Source organism: Passer domesticus, chromosome 10, assembly GCF_036417665.1.
Source record: "Passer domesticus isolate bPasDom1 chromosome 10, bPasDom1.hap1, whole genome shotgun sequence".
Classification (NCBI taxonomy): domain Eukaryota; kingdom Metazoa; phylum Chordata; class Aves; order Passeriformes; family Passeridae; genus Passer; species Passer domesticus.
In genome coordinates, this window is record NC_087483.1 from 13,288,855 (window position 1) to 13,313,067 (window position 24,213).

Consider the following 24,213-nt stretch of genomic DNA (forward strand, 5'->3'; position numbering starts at 1 on the left):
TTGGTGTTGTGTCCTTTCACTGGTTAATGGCTTTTTGTTAATGCTGGAATTCTGGCCAGGTACTCTGAACAGGTCTGGCTTTCTCTTGACTTACTTTGCTATCCTTCATCACACCAACAGTTTCCTTTATTGTTCTTCTGGCTGTACAGTTCATAGAAAAGCCTGACAAGTGTGAGATGAGGGATTCTGTCACTTACTGGCTCCAGAGAAGAGCTTGGTAACCCACAAAGATGAGCCATGGATCAGTTATCCTACTGAGGACTCCAATTAGAAACTCAAGTTCAGTTTATTGAAGGTTGTGTGGGGATGGAAACAAATGAATGAAGTGATACAAGCAGTAATTACAAAAAGGTAATAGCCACCTTCTAAGAACTCCAGTGCAGACAGACCTGCAACAATGCAGAGAATTAAAAGCATCAATACTGCCTCAGGCTTCAGAGCTGTAACTCTTTAGTTACACAAACAAGTTTAAAACGAGATACAGAGTAGTAAAATACTGCCTGGCACATCCACTTTGTAATAGAAGTAGCCAAAACATGAGAGAGAGGACAAAAGTGGCAACTGACAGTTCCTTTTATTTAAAATATATAAAAGAATATTCCATTGAGGAAAAGTCACTGCTTCTAGAACTACTGGCTATGGAAAGACCAAGCCATAATGTGAATAAGGCCACTGCTTCAAGTCCCACAAAACTGAAGAATAAAATGATTTGTAGAACATGAATACAAAGCATAAAAAACAACTTGATTTTTGCATTAGCAACAGATACACATCCAGCTAGTTACAGCAAGATAAAAGCATTAAGTCATTTCCTGTAGCACTGTTAATCTCAGTAACCCAGGGCACCAAAGATAAGTCAGTTTGCAATGCTTTCATTTAAACACGTGTTACATGCCCTAGGTCCTTTAATTTTTCTGTGAAGCTTTTTCAGGGGGCACATCGGATGTCTTGGCACAACACACCAAACTGAAGCAGTCCTTTTTTCCCCAAACAGCAGCTGATGGGTCTGGAGGGGCCTCTGGAGGTCACCTTGTCCCACCCCTGCTCAGGCAGGGCCCCTGCAGAGTTCCTGGACAGATGGGGTGCAGCACGAGTGCTCTGCAGCCCCTCTGCTCAGCTCCCTGCTAATTAGCAGCCTGCACTCATAGGTGCCCTCCGAGGAGAGCAGCTGCCTGAACAGCCTTGCCTCTTAACCGACAGTTGTTAATTGCCTTCAAACGTGCTGAGAAACCAACCTGCTCCTCCTCTGCTGGAAGCACAGCGTCATCCTTTAAGTACTGCACACTGCATATCCTGCAGCCATTGCTCTGGATAAACTTCAACTTCTTCACTTTCCTGTGCCTAATTACAAAACCACTTCATTATCAGAACCTGTAAAGTATTTTAGTTATTCAAATTAACAGTTAAATAAATGCCCTCATTCATAATGCATGAGAAAACTGGGTGCCATTCCACCTGTTACAACCTACATTATTCTGTATTATTGCAAAAGATAGGGGTGACCAGATCCTCACCTTGGCAGATTAGGCACAGTAAATAAAAACAGACCAATCCCTTTTGCAGTCTTCTAACAGGAGGTTCTGAATTTGTCTGTTGACTGCAGTCTGCAGAGGCTTTAGTCTTGATTATACACCTTGGGTTCTAACTCAGCATGTGCCAATGCAGCTTGAAGGTGGTGTCCTAAGAAATGCTTTTTTTAAGAAAGACTGTGTTAAACGTCCTATACAAGATTATGCCTTGTGAAAATTGTGAAAATTACATACAGGTAACATTTTGGGCATCTGCTCTCTCCATGGGCCATGCTCAGAAGAGCCAAAAGCACAACAGACCTCAGCAGCATATGGCTTTGGTGTGGCATGGTGTCTGTGGAGTGCTTCCCTTTTGTGATGCAGACAAAAATTCAAGGTGTAAGCTTTCTGAACAGAACCTCTGCAAAAGAACCAGCTTTTCTTTGAAGACTTCTATGTACATTTAACTGTTTTAAACATTTAACTAATTCCTTCAAACAATGAATACATGTTTCTGCCATGACTGTCATTGAGGAGCTCACAGTTGAGGAGCTCACATTCTCACCTTCCTCTTCCTCCGCTCTGGCACGGTATCTTGCTAATTAAACAAAGATGTGCAGGGTATCTTGCTAATTAAACAACGATTTGCACGTAAGGAGGCTGCTCAGGCTGCTGCTGTTGATATTCCCATCAGCTGAAACTGCTGCAGGACGTTCAGGCTGAGAAGCCAGAGAAGTGAAGTGCTGCCACCAAGGCACTGGCTGCAGCACAGGAGGCGTGAAGCGATCGGCCGGGGAAAGCACAGCCAGGGCTCACAGCTGGATATGTGTGCACATCTGCAGGGAGAAAAGGAAACCTCCATTGCACAGGCCCAGCCCTGCTTCTCAAGGCCTTGCTAAGCACAGAGCATGACCATGCTCTGCCCCAGTCACACCAGGATTCAGCTGCTCGGGGTGGGGAGGTGGGGATCACTTTAATTTTTCTTTTTCTGAAGCACACCCTGCAGGACAGCACTGCTCTGTTAACAGGCAGTACCTCGCCAGCCCGAGCAGGGCAGCACTTCCAAACTGCACTCCTGCTCAGACCCCACCAGAGGCACTACAGGGATACTCCTTCCTCCCCTCCATCTCTCCACACACAGGAAGCTTTGCTCTCCCGTTTTTCACCCTTCTCCCTGCAGACACGTTTGAAAAACAACTGCTGGCAATCCCAGTCTAACTCTGGATCCCCAGCTTTTCCTGTGCTTGTGAAGAGACGTGTTCTCTGCTTAAGTATCTGAGGAATGCCTCAGATAGGGAGAAAAAAAAAGGGGAAAAGCAAGTTCTGGCTGCAGCCTGGGGCTGCAGGCTGGCTCCTGGCACGTACCACAGTGTCGATCTCGGCGGGGTCCACCATGCGAGACACCTCATCGAACTCCTCGGGAGACATGGGCAGCAGGTTTTCTGGGGACTGCAGCCTGGAAGGGTGGCTGATGGACAAGAGCAGGGATTAGCTGTCACCAAAGAAATGAGGCACAGCTGGGCTACCCTGTCTGGCTCCAAGGCCTGCAGGGCCACTCACCAGGCCTCTTGTGAGGAGGGCCAGGCTTTGCAAAGCCAGCCTGGTTTTAAATGAAAGCTTAGACTACTCAGGGGTGTACATCCCAACCAAAAAAGTCCAGCAAGTCTTTGAGAATGTGCTTTTCAAGAAATTACTTGCCCGTACAACTCCCTGCAAGTTTCTAGGGTTTTTTGCCTAAAAACGGTGTTTTGCACACAGCAGCACATTAATGTGTTGTGATCAGATCTCAAAGAGGAAAGACTTCACAGGGGCACCTACAGCTTAAGCAGTATGAAGAGACATGAACTACAACTAAAATCTTATGACCAGTTCTTAAAAATCCAGCATTTTGGTGAGAACTTACACTTCAGATACAGAGATTAACTCAGTCTTGATGTAGCCGGTTCCCTTGGGACCATCCAAATCCATTGGTTCTGGTGCTTCAAGGAGAGAGAAAAAAAGCTTGTGGGGCTTTTTTTCCAGCAGGGTTACGCACATTTTCAAATTTATTGTACCAAAAATACAGCCTATGACCCAGATAATGTGCAAGTCTCTCTGTCATGCATTTTACAGCACTATGGTTAATTTATTCCATTTTTAGTTACTTTTCCTGTTCTCCTATAGAAAATGGCAAAGAAACCCCTCCAGTCATGGTCAGGGCTGTTAGTGGGAGCCTACATTTCTGGAACAGCTCACATGACAGAAGAGCTGGAGGGCCAGTGACAATCAGGGGGTTCAGTTTTTGGTCTCATGTTGTGCCTGTTTAAAAACAAACCTTTTATTAACCTATGAACACGGGACGGGCTGCCAAGGCATTCAGGCCAACTGCTCCCTTTCTTTCCACGCCACAGAAATGGTGCAGTGCCCCAGCAGCTGAGGGACAGGCAGACAAGCTCCTAGGCAGGAGCCCCACACAGCACTCACCCTCCTTAGGCCTGGAGTAGTATTTGCCAAAGGCGTTGTCCTTGGGGATGTTGGGGTACAGGAAGCGCAGCGGGTTCTCAGGGATGTTCTCGGCTGCCATCACTTTGTAATTGCGGATGATGTCGGGGAAGGTCACGGCAGACAGCTCCTTCTTGGTGTAGGGCTCCACTGAGTGGAACTGTGGCTCTGCAGAGGAGACGAACAGCACTTCTTAAAGCTGGCTACAAAATTTTTTCCTGAAAGCATCCAGAAAAGCTGCAGCCACTTCAAACAAGTTCAGAGTTCACGTGAGCAAAAGCCTTGCCTGGACGACACCTAGGGTGCTGCAGGAAGTATTTAACACCTGCAAAGGGAGCACAATTGTCCTGTGGGGCAGGGAGGCATGGGGGGAGCACACTGATGGCTCTTGGTGTGGTTTGTATTCACAATGACTGGTGTGACTCGTCCATGGAAATTAACTGCAGTATTTCATTAAGTAATTTAGGTTGTGCTGCCTTTTTAACCTTCTTAATTATGTAATTCAAACTCTGCTGCCTATTAGGGAGTTTGATCCAAATACACCACTTTTATGAATCACCAGGAGAGACACATAATGCTTCCTGAATGCTGCAAATACTATCAATCAACCTTCTTTTAACTTTTGGATGTCTCAGGTATGAAGGCAGCCAAGAGAAAGAAGCCACCCAAGTACACTCAGCAGTTTCTCTTCCACCTGCTGCTGGTTTTGGGCTCATCACAGTGAAGTGTCAACAGCTGCCCCACACTGGCAGGTGGGGCTGTGTATTGAGTGGGATAAGGGGAGAGCCCTGACTGGGTACAAGGGAGGCTTTAACTTCCTGCAGCTGTGGTGCCTTCAGGATTCCTTAAGGGAGGATGAGAAACCAGTCCAGCTCACTGCAGAAGCAAGATCTTCATGGATCCATTTGGACAAGGGGAGGAAGGAGAGCTACTTGGAAAATAAAGTGAGTATGTAATTTATCTAGGGGGAGTGTGGGAAGGAAGGGACAAAAATTGCATTTGGGCTTGGAAGGAGATGCAATTGTGTGTGTACTAAAGGCTGGGAGAGAGCCTATGGAGGCAGGGTAGACAGTCTGGGCAGTTTTTCCTTTCCAGCTTCCAGGTCAGAAGCAGGACCTGTGAAGTGCTACTTGTCCTAGCAGAAACCTTGATCAACTGGTTGTGTGGTTTGAGTTGCCCCAAGTATGGTGTGTCCCTGCTGCTGCCAGGAGTGTTGTGCTGCTCCTCAGGGTGGAGGAGAAGGGCTCAAAGACTTCTTGTTCTGATGCAAGAAGATCAGCAAAGGTTCTCTGTTGCTGGCTTACCATTCTGAGATTCCTCTACCCAGGTAAAGGTGATTGCTCCCTCCCTGCTGCTTTCACTGAATCTCAATAAAAATGTTCCTGGGCTCTGGTCCTTCAGCAGAGCACGTTCTCTCTCTTTGCTGATGAAGCCCATAATGCAGCTGTAATGTTGAAAAGAAAGAGCTGAGTTACCCCCCCCAACATAAAAACCAAGCTGTGCTGTGCTAGCTAGGAGAACTAAAAAGCTTTCCTTCACTCAGAAGAGCTGCAGTACTGGTGAAAGCCTCACAGAAGGCTTTGTCCTGTGGACAGCTGGCAGCAGCACTGCCTGGCTGCAGTCAGGTGGTGATTCATGCCTCGTGGCAGCTGTGAATCACCACAGCTCCCCACAGCACTCTCACTTCGGCCTGGGGGCTTATCCAAACATCTTTCTGAACTTGGAACAAAAATGATTGTCCATTTTGCTGTCAAAGCTGGGCTGTAGGAGCAGAAGTGGCATTACATGTGTGTAACAGGGTCAGATCCCAGCTAGCAGCCAGTCTTGGGTTCAAAATATGCTAAAGGATAATTGTTTCTCCTTTTTGGCTGATGAAACAAGCTTTGCTGGCTGCCAGATTGTGCTCTTACAGGTGTAGGGTTTGCTTTGGGCCTTGAGCCTGTTTTCTACAGGAACTGTTAAACTTTTGTGACTTATTCACTGTGCTCAGCAAATGTTATTGCATGGACAAGGGTGGTAATTGTAAGAGATTGACTGATCTGCTGGGGAGGGAGTTGTTCAAGTCAGTACCAGGGTATGACCCTGGCCAAGCCCCAGCTATTTGGTTTTGGTTGGTTTGTTGCTTGGCATTTTGCTTTTGCTGGCTGTTTATTTTTCCCCCAAAGGTTTTCTCTGTTTCTTATTCATTAAAATACTCCATTAATAATGATCTTTTGAGTACTGTGACTGTCCTTGAGTGCATTAAGTTAGGGAAAAATGGGTTTTGCACCTATAACCTCTAAACAACCATAATTTTGCTTAGAGTTTCAGATGCTGTAAGTTGTCCTGTTTTATGGGGTTTGGGGGTTTGATTGTTGAGTGTTGTGTTTTATATGGTTTAAATGCCATGCTTTAGGTAACAAATGTGTTCAGTAGTCAATATCCTGTGTGTAAGGGAAGTTTTTTGCCTTCCTATCTCTCAAGTATGAAGAAAGGCAAGTGTTCCTGAGGTTGTATTTACTCTTTTGTATGTAAGGGGAGTCTCTGCTATTCAAGTCTGTACCAAATCCACACGTAATCCCAATCCCAGAGCTGCCACTCTGCTTCAGTAATGGTTACAAATATTCCCACTGCACTGCAGCAATCAAAGGGGGGAGGTTTGGGGCAGGGAAACAAGGCTTGTACTGCACAGGGCTTTGACAGAACTCTTCTGGAGCTGGGGGGTAAAAGTGTGAAGCCCACTGCTGAATGCAGCAAGCCAAAGCTGCTGTAGGTCCTGCAGAAGTGTGAGATACCAGGATACTGAGTGTGCTGTTTGATGAGGTTTCATAATGTGGCTAAAGCTCAAACACAGGATTGTGACTTTGGATAAGCCTAGTTTGGGCTGAATTACATCCAAAATCGGAAATCCCAGAATGAAAAGTTTACTAAACCAGTATTAAAGGGCAAATGGAACTGTGTTCCCATCTGGCAGAGTCCTTCTACTCGGTAATACTCTTAAAAAATCAGTGAAGACTGCCGGGTTCTGGGCACACGGTGCAGGCACAGACATTCTGAGTCTGGCTGCTGCCACCTCCAGGCAGCTCACAGTAACTCTCTTCGGGCAGGGAGTTTGGGTTTTGGGTTTTTAAAATGGATATCACTAGGACTTCTACTTCCTTGTGCTTCAGTTTTCCTTGGCTATGTTCTAGGATGTAGAAAGAACCGACTTACAGTGGCAAAACCAAAATCTAATCTAACATTCAAAGCCCTGCTCTGTGACTAAAATGGGACAACTTAGTGTTCTTGCTTTTAGCAGTTACCTCATCAGAGGATTCCTCACTACTAGAATTCATTTGCTTCAGATTTTTCCGGTTTCAAGATCCACCCTCTGCACCCTGAGGGTGCAATTGCCAGCCTAAAAGTGAAGTCTGAGGCAAGGATCACATCTTTAAATTCACTAAGGTCTTACCCATCATTCCAGAGACACAGGAGATGTTTCTTAATAAGCTCCAGGATTCCCTCAATCCACAGCCAAAAGGGGAAATTTTTATCATTTAAGTTTTCCTGAAATTCAGAATATGGAAAGGCAGGGATGGGAGGGGGGAGAACAAGGATAATGAGACATGAGTAAAAATGCCTGTCTGAGCCTCCAGTAGCCACAAATATATGATCCATCACCTCTCACATGCAACAAGCCTGGTCTAAGAGCAGATAAGACTCTTGTGCCAATAGGGATATCCTGGGTGCTATCCCTGTTGGAGTTGTAGGACATGCAAACCCATGTCATGGGGGTTTTTGGCTGGGCTGGCTAGCAGAAGACCTTGGAGACACTTTTTGTTGAGATCTGGATCTTAATTTCTCATGAGGCTTCTGTATCAATGAATTAGAGTGCTTGTAGGGCACTTGTAGCCTTGCTCTTCCCCTGGAGTCTGCTCCTGGCTGTGATCTCCTACTTATCAGCTTAGGCTCTAAAGTTGAAAAAAAATGTGAAGAGTCTTCCTGTCTTGCTTCAGCCAGGGTTGTGAAATTCCATGTACTGACCCCCTTGGCCACCCTGTGTTAATCTTCACCCTGATCCAGTTTTCCATGGTCTGGGGAATGTCCTTCACTAAGATACAGGAGAATTGTTCATCTTGCTGTTTTTTGTTTACATTTTCTGTAATAGTCAAAATGGAGAGCTATTCTGTGAATAGCAGCTGCATTAATAATAATGGAGATGCTGTGTTTGAAAGATAGATTTATTTTTTTTTTCCTATGGAGTTTACACGATCAAGACCAGTCTCAAAATCTACTCCTTCCCATTGCAAGCTCTTTTTCTTCCTGCTGCTACTTTAACCTCACCACCAAAGCCTCCCATGACCATGTAAGGCCTATAATAATTAGGGGATGCTACTAGAAAAGTAGGCACCTTGAGGGGAAAACAAACAAAAAAAGCCCAAACAAAACCCACAATAAAGCAAGATGAGATCCCTCTTCCATCACAGTTTTTAAAACTGTGTGCATACCTTGCAGAATCTTGTCCATGGAATAAGGCCATCCTGAGGTCCTCCATTTGTTGGCCCTGAACACAATAAATTTGACTTCAGTCATGTTTCAGGAGTTACTTAGGCTAAAAGTATTTAGGAAACCAGGTTCTGAGTGGTTATTGGGAAGGCAGCTGTTGGACTGAGAAAGAAAAGGAAGAGCAGGCTGCTGTGCTTCCACAGCTACTGCAGGGGAGGCTGCCAAGCCTCTGGGAGGTTTTACAGTACCCCAACCTGTGTGAGCAGCCCTTGTGTAATGGGAACCAATCCATCCTGACACGTTCTGTGCTGCACCAAACACCTGCCAGCTTCAAAATGCTTCCAGGAAGGAAACTGAATCCTTGCACAGCTCTTGCCAGCACAGCAAGAAGACTGCAGCCCACAAGCTCAGCAGACCCTGCAGCATCTCTCCAAGATTAAGCAGTTTCCTACCTTGATTCTGGTGATTTGCAGGCTGGTGCCCCAGAAACTCTTGACTCCTAAGTCTACCCCAACCACAGACTCAGCTTATTCCTGTTGCGATTGTTTCCCTCAGCCTTGTTTGTATATCCACAGTGTTTCATAACCATATCCAAGCCACAAAGAAAAATCCTATCCTGGGCCTACAGTAGCTGGGAGCTTTGCAGGCCCTCACTGTAGTCAGAGCCAGATTCTTCCCATTAAAGATCATGCTATGGCTTCCCATAAATATGATCTTCTCTGTCATTTTTCTAAAAATAAACTGGGTTAGGGAGCTTGTTACTGATACTGCTGGTGTTAAGAGATGAAGATTCTGTCAACTTTCCATTGCAAAAACAGCAGCCAGGTTGTGCCCTGGCACCCTGCTGGTTCTGTCTCCTTGCACTGAGGAATCCTGTTCAGCAACCAGGACTTTTTTCAGCTGGGTAATATTTTTATTTATAGAAATAAGATTTAAGTAGCAACCCAACCAGAGCTCAACAAAACCCCTGCAGTTCTGAAATGCAAATCTGACATATAAATATATCATTGGTCTCTTTATGTTTGTTAATTAAACAAACAAAAAAAAATTTCCTTGTAGAAATTTGAAAAGGAATCTAATAAATTAACAGCTTTTTGTCAGCTCTTATGTCTTGGGATAATTAGAGAGTAGAATGCTGTACTTGCCACCTAGACACATGAATCTCAAATGCCTTTAAATACAATTTTTTTTCCTGAAACTTAAGGTTGGTGAAATATACTGACTCAATAGTATTTTTCATCTAGAGTCTACTGTGTAAAATCAGTAGCAGTGTCAAGTGCCCTGCCTATTCAGGCAAACTACAGGGAGTTTGGAAACAAAACCTATGGCTGATGAGGCTTTTATTAAGGACACTCATGTGGGAGATAATTCAGTTTGATATTCTTTAGCAGTTTGATAGTGTTTGTATGCTGCAACTGTGTTTGTTTATGCAGAGTGAATCCCCACTGTAGCTGGGGGCATGCATGAAGTTAAAATGAATGGAGGTGGATTTAAAAAAAAAAAAAACCAACCAAGAGATGCCAAGAAACATCCACTTCAGAAACTGACTAAACATGAGTGTTAGTTCAAAAGGCAGAATTAGGCCCAGTCTGTGTTGCTGTAATGCATAAAACTCCCAAGTTAGAACACCAGATTTTTTTTGGTGACATGATCTCATTTACAAACCCTGCCATACTAAAAAATGGAAAATGCTTCATTGCTACAAAGTTACATTGTAGGAGGGGGAAAGCTGTGAGAGGAAAGAAAAATTTAAAATGGGTTGCAGGAAAAGGTGCAGAACTAGCTTCAATTGAGACAGGCCATCTGTGATGAAAGCAGACCTTACCAAGAAGCTTCTCCCCCAGCATGCTCAGCTGATCTGCATTCAGTCCTCTCTTTGTTACAGAAGAAAACTGCCAGCTCAGAACGTCAGAAAGCTTGGACCACTTTGCACAAGGTGGATTCAGAAAGAAGGACAGGTTCTAGAATGGAAGAGAAAAATACAAGCTATAGTTAACAAACATTAATTTAGGAATGCCACTTGAATTTTTGTATTGCCCAAAGAAGCTCCAGGTTTAAGAATGGATATCAGCTTGAGGCAGCTCTGCAGAAGCAGGCAGATATTCTTCCAGGCACTCTTTACCAGCAAAAGCAATCTCTGGGGCCCTGGACAGGTCTTCTCCCAGCAGGCAGAATTGGTGGATTACTCAAATGCACCTAACTGAGTTCTTGAATGTTCATTTGGCTTATCCCTGTGTGCTGTTTATCCTGAATACATGTCCACTGCCCTCATGTGGGTTTCAAACATTGTTTAGGTCAGGGAAGTCACTGCCCCTCTCTACACCTGAAACTCATTAAGAGTCATCTGCAGAGCTAAAATGCAGCAGCCACTTGCAAATAATGCTTGAAAATTAGACGTAATACCTGATAAAACATCTTTTTTTCTTGCAAATACCTTGGGATCAGTAGACAGCATGTTGAACCACAAGATAGAAGCCCATCCACTGGGAAGCTGACTCACATTTGAGATCACAACAATGGGAAGGGATGTGGTCTGAAAGGGGCACAAAAGGAAATAGGTTACCCTGCACTGTTGCCACAATCCTCCTTGACATTATCCACACACCCATTCTGTTTTTTCCCAGGACTTAAAAAAAACAAAACAACAACAACAAAAAAAGAACAAGAAAAAAAGAGATAAAAAAGTTAAGACTGTCAGCACAAGTGACACACAGCAACTCAAGTCCATCTGTTTGATCTAAGACTTACCTCCAGGTCTATTACCAAACCAGGCTGGCACAGCTGTGTCTCAAAACTCAGAGAGTGAAGCTCTTCTGTTACAATCAGAGGACCCTTAAAAAAAATATAAGAAAAGTTTTCAGGGACTTTAAATTCCTAGGGTGAAGTATGGTGCTTTATCATGAGGAAAACCTTTTTCTGCCCATGGTCACATGCTCTAGACCTCAGTAAGAGCTTACAGGTCAAAGTCACAGTGACAGTGCTGACTTCTTAAAACTGCCTCTCCAGGCATGTTTTTTTGGAGTTTTTTGGCTACTATAAAGCCATAGAAAAATCTGTGCTTGCCAGGAAACCCTGTTAAAGGCAGATGCCAGTGTGGGAGAGTCCCTCACTGCCGTTCTGGCAGTAGCTCTCCTTGCAGACTCTTCCTACATGAATCACTTTGTAAAAACACTGAACTCCTCTCCTGTGATCTTTCATCTCACGTGTGTCTTCATGTGTCTGAGCAGAGAGCACTGTCTGAAATGAATGCCTTGTTAGTATTATGCTAAAACTTGGCAAAGGAAAGGTTAGTGCTGCTTACCTCATTTGTTCTGCTCCCTGTGTTTTTCTGTTCTTTCAGTTGCTGCAAATGAACAAAAAGCCTGTCACTTGTTTATGGTAGCCACAACTGGAAGTGGAAGAGTTCCACTTGCTCAACTGTATGCAAACATGCTGCACTAGTGTCTGATTCTATTTCGTTCTAAGGTGTGGGAGCCAAAGGAATAAACTGTTGGTAACTACTACCCTTTTATAAACTGCTCATCTGTGAAAAAAAGATATTGCATTGCCTTTATGCAAAAGGCCTTTTAAGAACAGAAGCAGTAGGAAATCAGGATCACATGGAATACTGATTTATCAAAGTATCCCTCTGAACTGGATGACAAACTCTAGGCAGCCTCAGTTCTGGACAATGAAGGTAGAGTCCATGTTCTCTCGTTCTGGACTTGCATTTTTCCTCTCCTGCTGCAGAGATGGAACCAAAGTGTTCCCTGACAATCTGCAGATCAGAAGTGCCCCATGGCCTGCCAAAGGCACTGACTCTCTTGCAGCTGTGCACTCCTTGACAATTTTCATCTTCCAGACTCAAAGCTCTTTAAACTATTCCAGACTTCCCCACCTATGGACCTTCCTCTGAAAGGCCCAAACCAGCCTTTGTAGGCTTTTTAATCTTCCTTCTCCCAAGAACCCATTGCAGCATAAGCTGTATGGCAGCAAATACTCTTTGCATTTCTGTCCCTTTTTCAGTGACAAGCAATCACATTTTGATTGATTCTGATTTTGAAAACAGGCAAAATTTTTTTTAAAAGGACAGAACAAAGAAAAAGGAGAGATAATCACAGTTCCTCTTTAAATAAAAAATTAATAATTACTTCAATAACAAAAGCTATTTGTTTCCTTCCTACCATGCCCTACTAAAAAATTAAGTGGCTGTATCAGTAATAGAAAGAAATAAACAACCCCCTACCAAGTGCCTGAATTCTGCTGCAAGACTTCCATTAGTAGATTCTTCCATGTTCATTACTTTTGTGTTTGTTCCCAAAATATTAAATTTCCTGAACCTACACAAAGAGAGAGATAATGTAATTAAATCTCTCATTCATTGAAAGAACCTAATGTTAATATATCAAACTGTGATGCCACATACCCTTTGACCGAGTTCTTCTCAGTTACATCTCTGTCAAGAAAAAAAAAAGGACAAAATAATCTTTAAAAGATTCTGCCAAAGACACAGAAAAGGTGCAAGTTTTAGTAGCTGACAGTGCTGACTGAGAACTGGTAAAATGCTTTTGTGAAATTCTTGTGCAATAGATGAGGCAATTGGTTAGAGCAGTCAAAATAAATATTGTGCTACACAGTTTGTGTTTTACTGAGGCTTGATGTTGCTCTGGGGGCTTTATAATCAAAAGAAGTACTTTCTTTTACTATAAAGATTTTAACTCTTGCTCTGAGGAAGAAAATATAGCTCTGCCACTCTAAATCTGCTTTTAAACTCGTTGAGTAAATTGTTGCATCACTTGAATTGGTTTTCCCAGCACTTGGAATTTTAATGAGTTGCATTTCATCTAGTGCACTTCTCAAAGACTCCCCTCCCACAGCCACATAAGAATTCATTTTTACTTTTTTACTATTCTATGCAAGTTTCTGGACCCTAGAGCTATTTCAAGTGAACAAAATTACTTGGCTGGGAAGATAAAACCCCACTTGCTTTCTTGAAAGAACAGTCCTTGTCATTATTTTGGACAGCCTGTCACATTTCTTTCCCTGCCCTTGAAGTAGATCTCCTTACAAAATACAAAAGATTGGTATTAATCTGTTTCAATTGCTGTATTTTTTTTCTCTGATTGAGAAGATGTCATATGTTACAGGTAGGCAGATTACACCCCTTATTCAAAGGCAGCTTGAGGGTAACTTTATTCCTTACTAGACTCTACCCAAAAAGGAAGGGATTCTAGAGATGACTGAATTATGTGGCTAGAAATGATGGAGTCCAATTCCACCTCATGCTAATCCAGGTGAAACACCCCAGTGGCTGCTGCCCAGGTGCTGCCCCATGTCTGATTTAGCAGTAGTGAGCTCTCCTCTGTGGAGCTGATGGTGAGAAGCTGAGGCCATCTGCACTTTGTGACATGTCTGTGGTGGTAGAGAGAGATTTAGAGCAAAGGAGTGGGTAAGGAAAAGGGCAGGATGTACCTTCTGCCATGGAGAACCAGCCTGCTGCTGGCCTACTCAACACTTCTAATGTGACTGCTCTTGGGTTTCTCAGTGTGGGAACTGTTTACCATTACACAAGAGAGATAAAATAAATGCAACATACTTATCAAATAAAACTTTCACTTTCAGATTGTAGTTCAGTTCCTGCAGTTTCACCAGCAATCTGGAAAGAGAAGCATTTTTTTTAATGTCAGCAATTGAAAAATAAGGGTTCTCTTCTATTGTGTTGCTTACCACTGATATTTCAGCACACTCAGGGGCCACATGCAGGCTCCAAGCTGGCTCCATACCAGACAGCGTTTAGAGATAAAACTAAATGGGCAAATGAGCTACTCTTTGGCATGACAAAGTGCTCTGCATGTGTGTTCTTGCTGTTTGGTTGAGTTTGTTACACACTCAGTACACCCCACTTCTGGGAAAGGGTAAAAGCTGGATGTGAGCTAAGTTCTGCCAGAAGAAAGCCCCTGCCCCTGGCACTTCCCTCCTCCTGCCTCAGCCCGGGGCTGCAGGGCAGGCTGTGCAATCTCTTGGCTGCAGGAAGGCAGTGACAGGAAAGCCTTACCACAAAAAAGGAACAGGGAAAGGGGAAAGCATACCTCAGCTTCACAGTGAACTGCACTCCTGTCTTCAGGACTAGTGGCCTCTGAGGATGTGTTGGCATGCAAGGCTGCCTCTCCACCACAAAGGAGCTGTGGGAAGAACAGGTTAAAGGCACTATGATTTAGCTGTACTGCTCTTAAATAAGAAACCATATAAAAGAGAACTTTAAAAGAATGCTGATTTACCAGTGATACTATACACTTTATTCAGTCAGCTTCAATCTACATAGAGATGTGTGACTCAGTTCCTTTCAATTGTTACAATGAGGTTAGAAATAGTGATTTTGTCAGTGCTGGCTTTTCTGCAATACATTGATGACTTGAGGAGGGAGATTGCTACATTACACTTCTCTGAAATCAAAGAGCAAGGAAGCACTGTTGCTGTAATTAACATGGTGCAAGAGAGGAGTTTTGCTTTGTTTGCCATTCCCAGGGCTTCCTGAATTCTTACAGTGAGTGCTATGTAACAATACATGCCCAAGGCACGGATACACTAGCAGGGGATTTGATGAGGGGCAGCTAACCCAATGAAACAAACTTTTGGGGCTAACCTGTTTTGATACACCCCAAATTTGTGTCTACTGTGTGTTTACAGAACAGATCTCTGATCTTATGTGAGGCAACTACCAGCTACAGTAACTTGCATCAAAAAGGTGGTAGAGAGGCAGGGCTGGCCTTCCCCTGCTGGAGGCAAAGATGATGTGTCCAGGGACAAAGGATTGGAGAATCTAGTGTGTATCTATCTTGGGCACAGCTTGATGCAGATTGTTTCTTGCCTCTCTTCACTTGAACTTTGCAGGGCTGAAGCTTGAAGTGAGAAGTGGACTAACAGACTAAGAGTTTGACTGTGTAATCAATGTGTACTGCAGCAAAGCTCCTGCTAACTTAAATTATGACTGAGCATAAACCCTTTCCATAGGCCTGAACCCGTGGAAATCCTAGATGGGGTAAATCTCAAAACCAGTAATTCAGTTTAATGTTTGACAAACTTAGGAAAACCTTGGAAAATGAAAAGATACTATGTAGGAAATACTGAGGGAACTGTAGGGAAGGTGCTCTTCATCTATTTATTCATAGTAACACAAATAGATCCTTATGGTCTATTACCTTTGGATGAGCTGTTGGAAAAGCTTGTGTGTTAGGTCCTGCAGAAATTGTTTATTTTTTGTGATGGGATCAGGGTCATAGGTAAACTTCTGTTCCAGTTCCTCAAGCTTCTTGAGCTGCTGACGAACTTGCTGTAGGCTTTCAGCAACAATGGTGAACCTACAATTGACATGATCTTATTACTTTTAGCAGGTTTTTATTGTACTTTATTATATTATTGTACTAATGCAGAGGCACCAGCCAGGTGACTGTCCCTGAGGACGTGGCAGTGCCTGGAGTACACTTTGTGCTCAATGGAAACGTGGTGAGCTAATAAAATGAATGCAGTTCTGCTAAGACAGAATGAAAAGGGATCAGTATATTTCCTAGATGTGGTGTTCCTCCATAACATGGCTTAAATGTGGTCTTGCAAAGACTTACCAGTTCTGCAGCTGGTCGAGGCAGGCGTTGGGTGGCCCACCAATGCAAGCTGTCTGCTGCCTGTGCTTCCACTCCACCAGCTCCTCGTTAATAAGGGCAGCCTGTGTGTGCTCTGTGCTCTGCAGCAGCTGCACTATCTCAGTCACCACCTCCTACACAGAATATGAGATTACCCTGCTTATTAGAAATACGTCATACAGGAGAACTAAGTACTGTTTTAGCTAGTGCTCATCTGTTTTGCAAAACTCTGCAAATATCTCACTTCAACTGACATATTAAAAAAAATTTCCTACTGCTAATTTATGTCAATTCTATGAAAATGAGCATGTGCTTAAGAAGAAGAGCTCCTGACTTCTGAAAGAAAACTTGAATGCTACCTTTCTCTTGCGGTCCAGTGATAAGAACATGTGCTGGAGATTCAGCTGCTCTTTCTTGTACTCCTCCTGAGACATATTATTGGTCTCGTGTTCTGTAAAATAAGTCCAAATTGTGAATGTGAGGCTGAAGGAGTGCTGAAGGATGGGTGGGGGAAATGCTGAGGTGAGAGGGGAAGAAATACAAAAAGCAAGATGCTGGCTTAGTGCTTCCCTTAGTAACTTCTGAAAATGTCCCTATTCTAAGGGACAGTCAGCTCTCCCTAGTTGTGTTAGAAACTAAAGCCTTTTCTGGAACAAAGAATTCAACAACAGAGACAGAGCTGTATAATAAAACCAGTGTAGACTCTGTGTGTTTTCCTTGGTACACAAGAGCCTACAAAACCTAAAGTTAGTTTGGCATTTGTGAAAGATCACTAATTAAATGTATGGTTGAATGGTCACAGAGCCTACGGGGTTTGCTACTTCTAGTGGCAAAGGGATGTAAAGGGCAAAGGAATGCTGTGTTAACAAGGAGACTCTCTTAGTTTGAAGAAAAGACAGATGCAGAAATTTAGGTTTCAATGTGAAGCAGAGTTAATCAACAAGGGACATTACCAGTAAATTTGTCTGTGTTATCATTAGGCTCAGTGCCCTGGCATAAAGAGCAGTTTACTCTGACAAACTATATACAATAGGGATTGTCCTTGAAAAATGACTCACCTCTGTTCTGCAGGGTTTTACATTTGAAGTCATATTCATCTTGCATATCCTCTAATGCCTTGATGTCCTGCTCCACATCCTGTAATGCACAAGTGAGGGTGGCAACAATTATTTAACATTTTCGAGTAATGCAAGACTTGATCTGATTAGGAACTGCCTGGTACCAGCCCTGACAGACATGAAGTCCAATTTTGTAGCAATGCCTGTTCCTGCACTAACAGGAAATATTTCTAAATTTAATCACCTTCTATTCACCCCTCCTCCTTCAAAACTAACTGAAATCTGTTAATTATAAAGTATGGAAATGCCCTTGTGATCAAGCCATGTAAGTTCACAGAGTTTAGGAGAACCTAGGTACAGTGGTGTAACTTGGAACAGCACATAGCATTTTAAACTTTCAAATTCTGATGTGCTATTATTTGGAGAAAAGCTTTCTATTGTCACTTTATTTATTAAGACAAACATCTATATGATAAAAAACAAAAAAGTACATCATCTAGTTAGCAACAAACTGGTCAGTTATGATTTAAGAGGTGTTTTTCCCTCAGTTGCTAGTATTTCAGATGGGTAAAATGCTTTTGCTCCTAAAGTTTAGGCACAAGGTACTTCTAATGCTCAGGAAATCCCTGGTTTATAGACTTGGAAACCCCACCTTACTTTTATTTGCCATTTTATCAAGTCTAATTTTCAGCATCCGTGAATTAACAAACACTACTGAGAAAAGTTGTATTATACTTACTGTAACACTGGTTTTTATAGCCCTGACTTTGGCATCAAGCTCCTTCTGCTTGTCTGGCATCCCAGTTGCAGTGTTCTGTACACTCCCTACTTCCATCTGAGGGCAGAAGCAGAACAAGTCCAAACAGAGTGACCCATAACTTTTTTCAGTACTGTAAATGGGTGACATTTGTTGACAAACAACCTGAGGAAGCGTGGCTTGTTCTGATGAATCATACTAAAATTTTGTAGTATAAAAAAAATCAAATTCAGGTGAATTTGAAAGAAACAAAGTATTTATTTTGGTGAACTGCCAAAGGTCCCCCATCATGGATTTAAGTCATCCTGGATTGGGCATTGAGAAACCCAGTCTAGAGGAAGGTAGATGATCTCTAAAGTCCCTCCCAATCCAAACCATTCTGTAATTCCCCTTCCCTTTTTGATGACCCACGTTTATTGCATACTGGAAAGGCAGCAGCCAGTGCTTTATGTCACTTGCCAGGACCAAGCAGCTGTGCTGCAGCTACAGGGGCTCCCTCAGAGTCACACTCTTAGAGCAGCTGCTTTGGACACTGTTGCCAGGGGCCCCTTGTTGAAAGCTGTGCCCAAGTGCTCCTCCCACGCTGCACATCCGAAGCCTTGCTATGAGCTGAGGTATTTCCACATTGGAAATTAACATGCTTGGTTAGTCATCACTTTTCTACATAAGTGGATTACAGCTATCTATACATTTTGCATGCCTTTCCCCACTGTGGAATTTTTATTGCAAAACAGTTCTTGCAAAGGCAAAAAAAAGGTGAGAAGCTGGAGAACAGATTATGAAGAAGATAAAGCTTTACCTATAATACAGAAGAAAGAAAAGGGTTTCAGTTAAAAAACACCCCAAAACACCACCAAAATTAGAAATAAATACTTGGAAACAACTGGGAAGGAGAATGATGCATCATTTTTCCAGAGATAGTCCAAAGAAGCATGCTCAGCTGCTTAACAGAGTAAACTGGGGAGTAAAATGCAGAAAAACAAACCAAAAATCTTACCGGATATATGAGTTAAGCACTAATTATTAAAATCCAATTGGCACATCAGGCTACATTGTACTAAAGAAGCACTAAAACAACCAGCATAGCTTTTACGTCACTCAATGGATAACAATTATTTCCTGGCCATTTATCCTCCAAATGCTTCACTCAGCAGAAAAGAGCTATGCTGTCCAGCTGGTACAAATCAGTGTTCTCCAGCTGGCACATATCAGTGCTCACTCTTCTCTTTTTTTAAGGAACCTCTTATTGGGCAGAGAGAGGATAGCCTGTTTCCCCTGCCAGTCATCATGCACTTCCCTTGTCCCAAACAATAGGCAAGGGAAGATAGAACTGCAGCAGGTATTTCAAGACTGTTACCTCATTGCACTCCTGGGCACAGTTCAGTATTTTCCTCTCTTCTTTCAGACAGTTGTGGATGATCATTGCCATGTGTATTGGGTCTTCTTGGAAGTTATCCTAGCATTAGAGACACAGTTTATTGATAAAGTCCATACACATAATTTCTTGTCTTTTAGTAATTTTCAGACTGGTAAAAAAAAAAATCAGGGTATGACCCTGGTGTGAGCCTCAGGGAACACACTGGTCCTAGCCTGCTCCAGGATTACAAGGGTCAGAGACATTCCTAGGAGTTGTGGGATAGTACCCTACAGTCCTAGAGAGCTCATCTTTCAAGAGCCACCCCCCACACCTTGTTATGGCTTCTGGTTTAACACACAGTCCAGGCTGGATGCAAATTCCACCTTATCGTTTTACCTGCACACAAAGATCTGCACAGCACAAAATGTGCTGTGATTGAGTACTGCCCTGCTCAGGATGGTGCTGCCTGGGGGGTTTTCTTTTTCCTAGAGTTCTCAAACTGTAACTGTGCTGATAATTAAACTGTAACTTTCTAACTGTAGCAATTCAAAACAAAAATGCAGCAACACTTGAATTCTGGCTTTTAAATCAGGATTCTCACACATCCTCTGTGAAAATCCCTCACAGCAGAGTAGGTGCTTAGAGGTATCCAATTGCACTGATGCAAATCAAGCACATGTGTAGATATATAGATAACATATAGATGTGTAGATGTACAGATAACCCAGGCGTACCTGAAGATTACGTTTGCTTTTCCTTATGTTGTGCTGCAGCAAAAAGTTGTTTTCTATCAAGAATCTACTGAACTGATCATCAAGCTGTGACAGCAGGTCATGGAATAACAGTGTAGCAAATGACACATTGTTGGCTGCATGTTCCCTGGAATCATATAAAGCATGATTGGGTTAAACACACAATACAAGAGCCAAAAAAATATACATGTATATACAGGTGTACTTGATTTTTAATCCCCAATCCGGTTGTAGAAAATGCCAGCACTGAGAATTGCCTTCAAATGTAAGCCAGTTTCATTCTCTTAACTGACTTTCCTTGATACAGAAATGTTGCTTCTCTATTATTTTTGCCACATTCTGTTCAAATTCATTTACTCATTCCATGCACATCAGTGCCTCAAAGTGACCCTGTGTGTGCATGTTGTACCACCTCTCAAAGAGAAGACATTCCACAGAAAGTTCCACTGGCAGAAGTTCAGAGTCTTTGAAGAGTGAGAGACTGATGCTAACAAGGTAGTAATTGGTCATAAAACAGCCACTTTTGTTCCAGACCACTGAGAACATGATGAGCAAGGACACTTACTCCAGGTATTGGTCCTGGATAGCCCTGAAGAGGGGCTGGAGCCCCCACACAGCTACTGAAGCATCCTGCCAGCAAAGGATCACCCAGCAGTGTGCTTCCCCAGCATTCTGCCTGTAACTGCACTTCTGAGGGCACTGCTTATCACACAAGCCAAAGCCTGATTAATTTCTGGGCTTACCAATCCTGGTTTTCCAGCCACTGTGCCAGGTACTGCCTGATCTCCATAGGAAAGCTGTCATCATAGAGCTGGTGAACTTGCTCCAAAAACTTGGAATCAAGCTGTTGTAGTTGGTACCACTGAGACATTCTGAGACAGGGGTTAAAAAAAAACAAAAGTCAGCGTAAATGTTGAAGTAGTATTTGGACTGAAGTGGTGAAAAATAACTAATTTGAAGTTTTCATGAACGTTGACAAAGTTGGAGGATGTGCTGATTTACTTTGTTCACAGTAGCTAGTTTTGGATTTGTGCAGGAAACAGTGCTGGTAAGACAGGGATGATTTGTCACAGCCAAGCATGGCTTACACAGCATCAAGGCTCTTTCTGCTCCTCACCCCACCAGTGAGGAGGCTGGGGGTGCACAAGGAGCTGGGAGGGGACACAGCTGGCCCCAGCTGACCAAGGGGACATTCCAGACCATGTGGCATCAAGCTCATAGAGCTTGGGGAAGGAGAAGGAGGAAAGGGAGACATTTTGCATGATGGTGTCTGTCTCTCCTAGCCACTGTTAGGTGTGATGGAGCCTGGCTTTCCTGGATGGCTGAATTCCTGCCTTTTGCTCTCTTGTGTTCATGGCTTTTGCTTTACCTGTTAAGCTGTCTTTATCTCAGCCCATAATGTACCTCACTTTTACCTTTCTGATTCTCTCCCCATCCCACCTTGTAGGGAGGAGGGGAAGTTAGTGAGTGGCTGTGTGGTGCTTTTGTTTTTCTATTTCTCTGAACCCATTTTCATGGTATTTAGGGTACTGCTACTGCTCTCTTGCTTAGCAAGTATGGGAATGAGGACCTGTGTGTCTGATACCTGTACATGCATAACTGAGATCCTGAATGTGGAGTACCACCTTTTGCTTGTGCAGATGTACTCCCCAGCACAGAGTGTGAGTGAAAAATTAGAGACCCCTCTAAGTGCCCATTTTCAGTTGCTATTTGTGTCCACACCTGCCTGCTCTGAAAATGGACTACATCTCAAATCACTTTAAATGAAGAAGTACTGGAAATTTTTTTTTCTATGTGTTTTAGTTCACATTATCCTATTTTCAGTCTAAATTCAAGCAAGCTGTGCAGCAGATACAGGGTGCTTAAATGAACTCAGACTGTGCAGAACGGCTTCTCTCAGTCCCAACACTTTTGTGAGAGTGGCTTCAGCTCTGAAGGATGGTCTCTAGAAGCACCTCAGCCTTCTAACCTGCAGGTTGTCAGCTTGTAGTGGAACTGGCACGTAAAAATACATCCAAGGAACAGCCCAGGCTGAGAATGTGAGTGGTGAGATGCAAATCCACTCACATCTTTGCTTCTTACGGGCTGCCTATAAGACCCTTCCAAAAGAACAGGGCAGCATCAGGGTGAAGGACTGTCTTCTATGCCCCTTCCTACCAAATCCTTTAGTTTTTATATGCCAGCGCCCTCAGCTGCTGAGTGGCATGTGCTAGGTGTGAGAAGCAAAGGAGTTATGTTCCAAGTGGAGGCTTGGAAACATCAAAGCTTGGAGGCTTTTGATGTGTGCTTTTCAGATTACAGCTAACACAGCATTAGAGTGTGCTGTAGCAGTCCCAAAGATTCCAAGAGATTCCAAGACCTCCCTGGGCAACCTGTTCCAGTGCTCTGCCACTCTGTGTAAAGAAGTTCTTCCTCGTGTTGAGGTGGAACTTGTTGTGTTTTAGTTTGTGGCTATTGCTTCTCATCCTGTAGCTGGGTACCAACCACTGAAAAGAGTCTGGCACCATCCTCTTGGCACCTGCCTTTAAGTTATTTATATGTAATGATGGGATCCCCTCTCATTCTTCTCTGCTCCAGACTAAACAAGTCCAGCTCCTGCAGCCCCTCCTTGTAAGAGAGTGCTCCAGATCCCTCATCATCTTTGTGACCTCTGCTGGACCCTCTCCAGCAGCTCCTCGTGTTTGGTACCGAGGATGTCAGACCTGGACACAGCACTCCAGATGTGCCTCGCCAGGGCCGAGCAGAGGCGGCTGATCGCCCCTCTCGCCCTGCTGGCCGCCCCTGCGCCCCAGGACCCCTTCCTGGCCCTCCTCTACCTCCTTTCCTGCCCTTCCCGGGGATGGCGGCCGATCCCTGCGGAGGGCGCGGGCGGCCGTCCCGGCGCGGGGCCGGCTCAGCCCCGCGGGGGGAGCAGCGCACCTGTTGGGCAGAGCTCAGAGCCGTGCTGGGGACCGGCGTCCGCTTCGAGCGCTCCGGGCAGGGCAGGGCAGGGCTGGAGCTGTGCAGAGCGAGGACTCGAGGAGAGCGGATGCGGCAGAGGAGCAGGGGCGTCCCTGCCAGGAATGAAGACCTCTGTGAGACACCTGTTTCCTCAGGTACAGTGACACCAAAGCGCAATGCTCGGCGGGCGTCCCGCGGGCAGGGAAGCAGTCTGAGGAAGCGACAGCCTTAGTTACACCGGGCATGCACCCCGCCAGCCCCCGAGGCGCGGGCAGCGCCCGCACCGCCCCCGGCCCCTCACGCCCGCTCCCCTCACCTCGGTCCGGCTCGCCGCTGTCACGGTGCCGGCTGCGCCCGGGGAGCCGCGCGCCCCAGTGCGCCTGCGCGGGGGCGGGCCGGGGGCGTTCCCGGGCGGGCGGTGCGTCACGTGACTTCTGGGAAAGGCGGTGAAGGCGAAAGCGAAACCAGCGCGGGGCGCTGAGGGCGGCCCTGAGGGCCGGGGGGGCTGCGGCTGCGGCTGCCCCGGCCCGGCGCCATGAACTGCGGGCAGCCGGGCCCTGTCTCCCTTGCCATTCCATTTCTTGTCAGCCCTGCTCGCAGGGACGCTGTCGCTGGCTCTTGGTCCAGCGTAGCCTTTTTTGGGTTTTGTCTTGGTGCTTGGAGCCATTGAAGGCCAGGCTTTGCAGCGGGTTCTCCAGGGTGGTCTGCGCCCCCTCCCTCCACAGATGGAGGAAGCAGGTCTTACTTCACGAAATAAATGAAGTAGGTCTGTTTGGTAAAGGTCGTGGTATGAAAGACTAAGGAGCAGGAGATCTATAAACATGGCCATGAATAAAACCTATGGAAGAATATGATAATTCTTATGGTTTTTAATTAGGATTGTTACAGTGTCGCACCAAGACAAAGCACAAAACAATCACATTTTTTTACTTTGCCGTTGCAAAACACAGCAAAAGCACAAGCACGATTAGTAGAACTACTTAAAAGCGGTTTGGTTTTTTTTCTGGTAGTATCTTGGCACCCCTTTTTTTGTGTTTTTCCTCCATACCATTGTTTCACTGTGTGGAGAGCTGTGTTCTCATCACCGTGGCATAAGGTCAAAATTCGCACTTTTTTAATGGGAGGGTGTTTGTTTTGGGCTGTATCCTAGAGATAAATTACCCTAGTGTTCCTTTAAAGCAGTGAAATGAATTCAAGGCAGGTCTTTTCCACAAAACATTAAGTCTTCCTATGCAGAAATCTGTTCAGAAGCAATAGCAGGAACTGTCATGCCAAAACCT

The 24,213-nt window shown here is 44.4% G+C and overlaps 1 protein-coding gene across 1 annotated transcript; it reads right to left on the reverse strand.

Moving 5' to 3' along the window:
• Nucleotides 1-267: 267 nt before the first annotated feature.
• On the reverse strand, nucleotides 268-23,325 carry STAT1 (signal transducer and activator of transcription 1). The gene is made up of 25 exons (XM_064433868.1): nucleotides 23,250-23,325; nucleotides 22,913-23,144; nucleotides 20,737-20,865; nucleotides 19,976-20,120; nucleotides 19,242-19,340; nucleotides 17,867-17,962; nucleotides 17,128-17,206; nucleotides 16,429-16,520; nucleotides 16,052-16,203; nucleotides 15,632-15,790; nucleotides 14,522-14,614; nucleotides 14,029-14,088; nucleotides 12,859-12,888; nucleotides 12,679-12,772; nucleotides 11,755-11,796; nucleotides 11,202-11,285; nucleotides 10,888-10,986; nucleotides 10,279-10,414; nucleotides 8,456-8,511; nucleotides 7,420-7,514; nucleotides 5,294-5,433; nucleotides 3,972-4,157; nucleotides 3,412-3,487; nucleotides 2,874-2,976; nucleotides 268-2,344 (listed from the first exon to the last, which is right to left on the reverse strand). The coding sequence occupies exons 3-25, from the start codon at nucleotides 20,862-20,864 to the stop codon at nucleotides 2,321-2,323; spliced, it is 2,268 nt and encodes a 755-aa protein (XP_064289938.1). The 5' UTR covers nucleotide 20,865; nucleotides 22,913-23,144; nucleotides 23,250-23,325; the 3' UTR covers nucleotides 268-2,320.
• Between the last annotated feature and the right edge of the window lie 888 nt (nucleotides 23,326-24,213).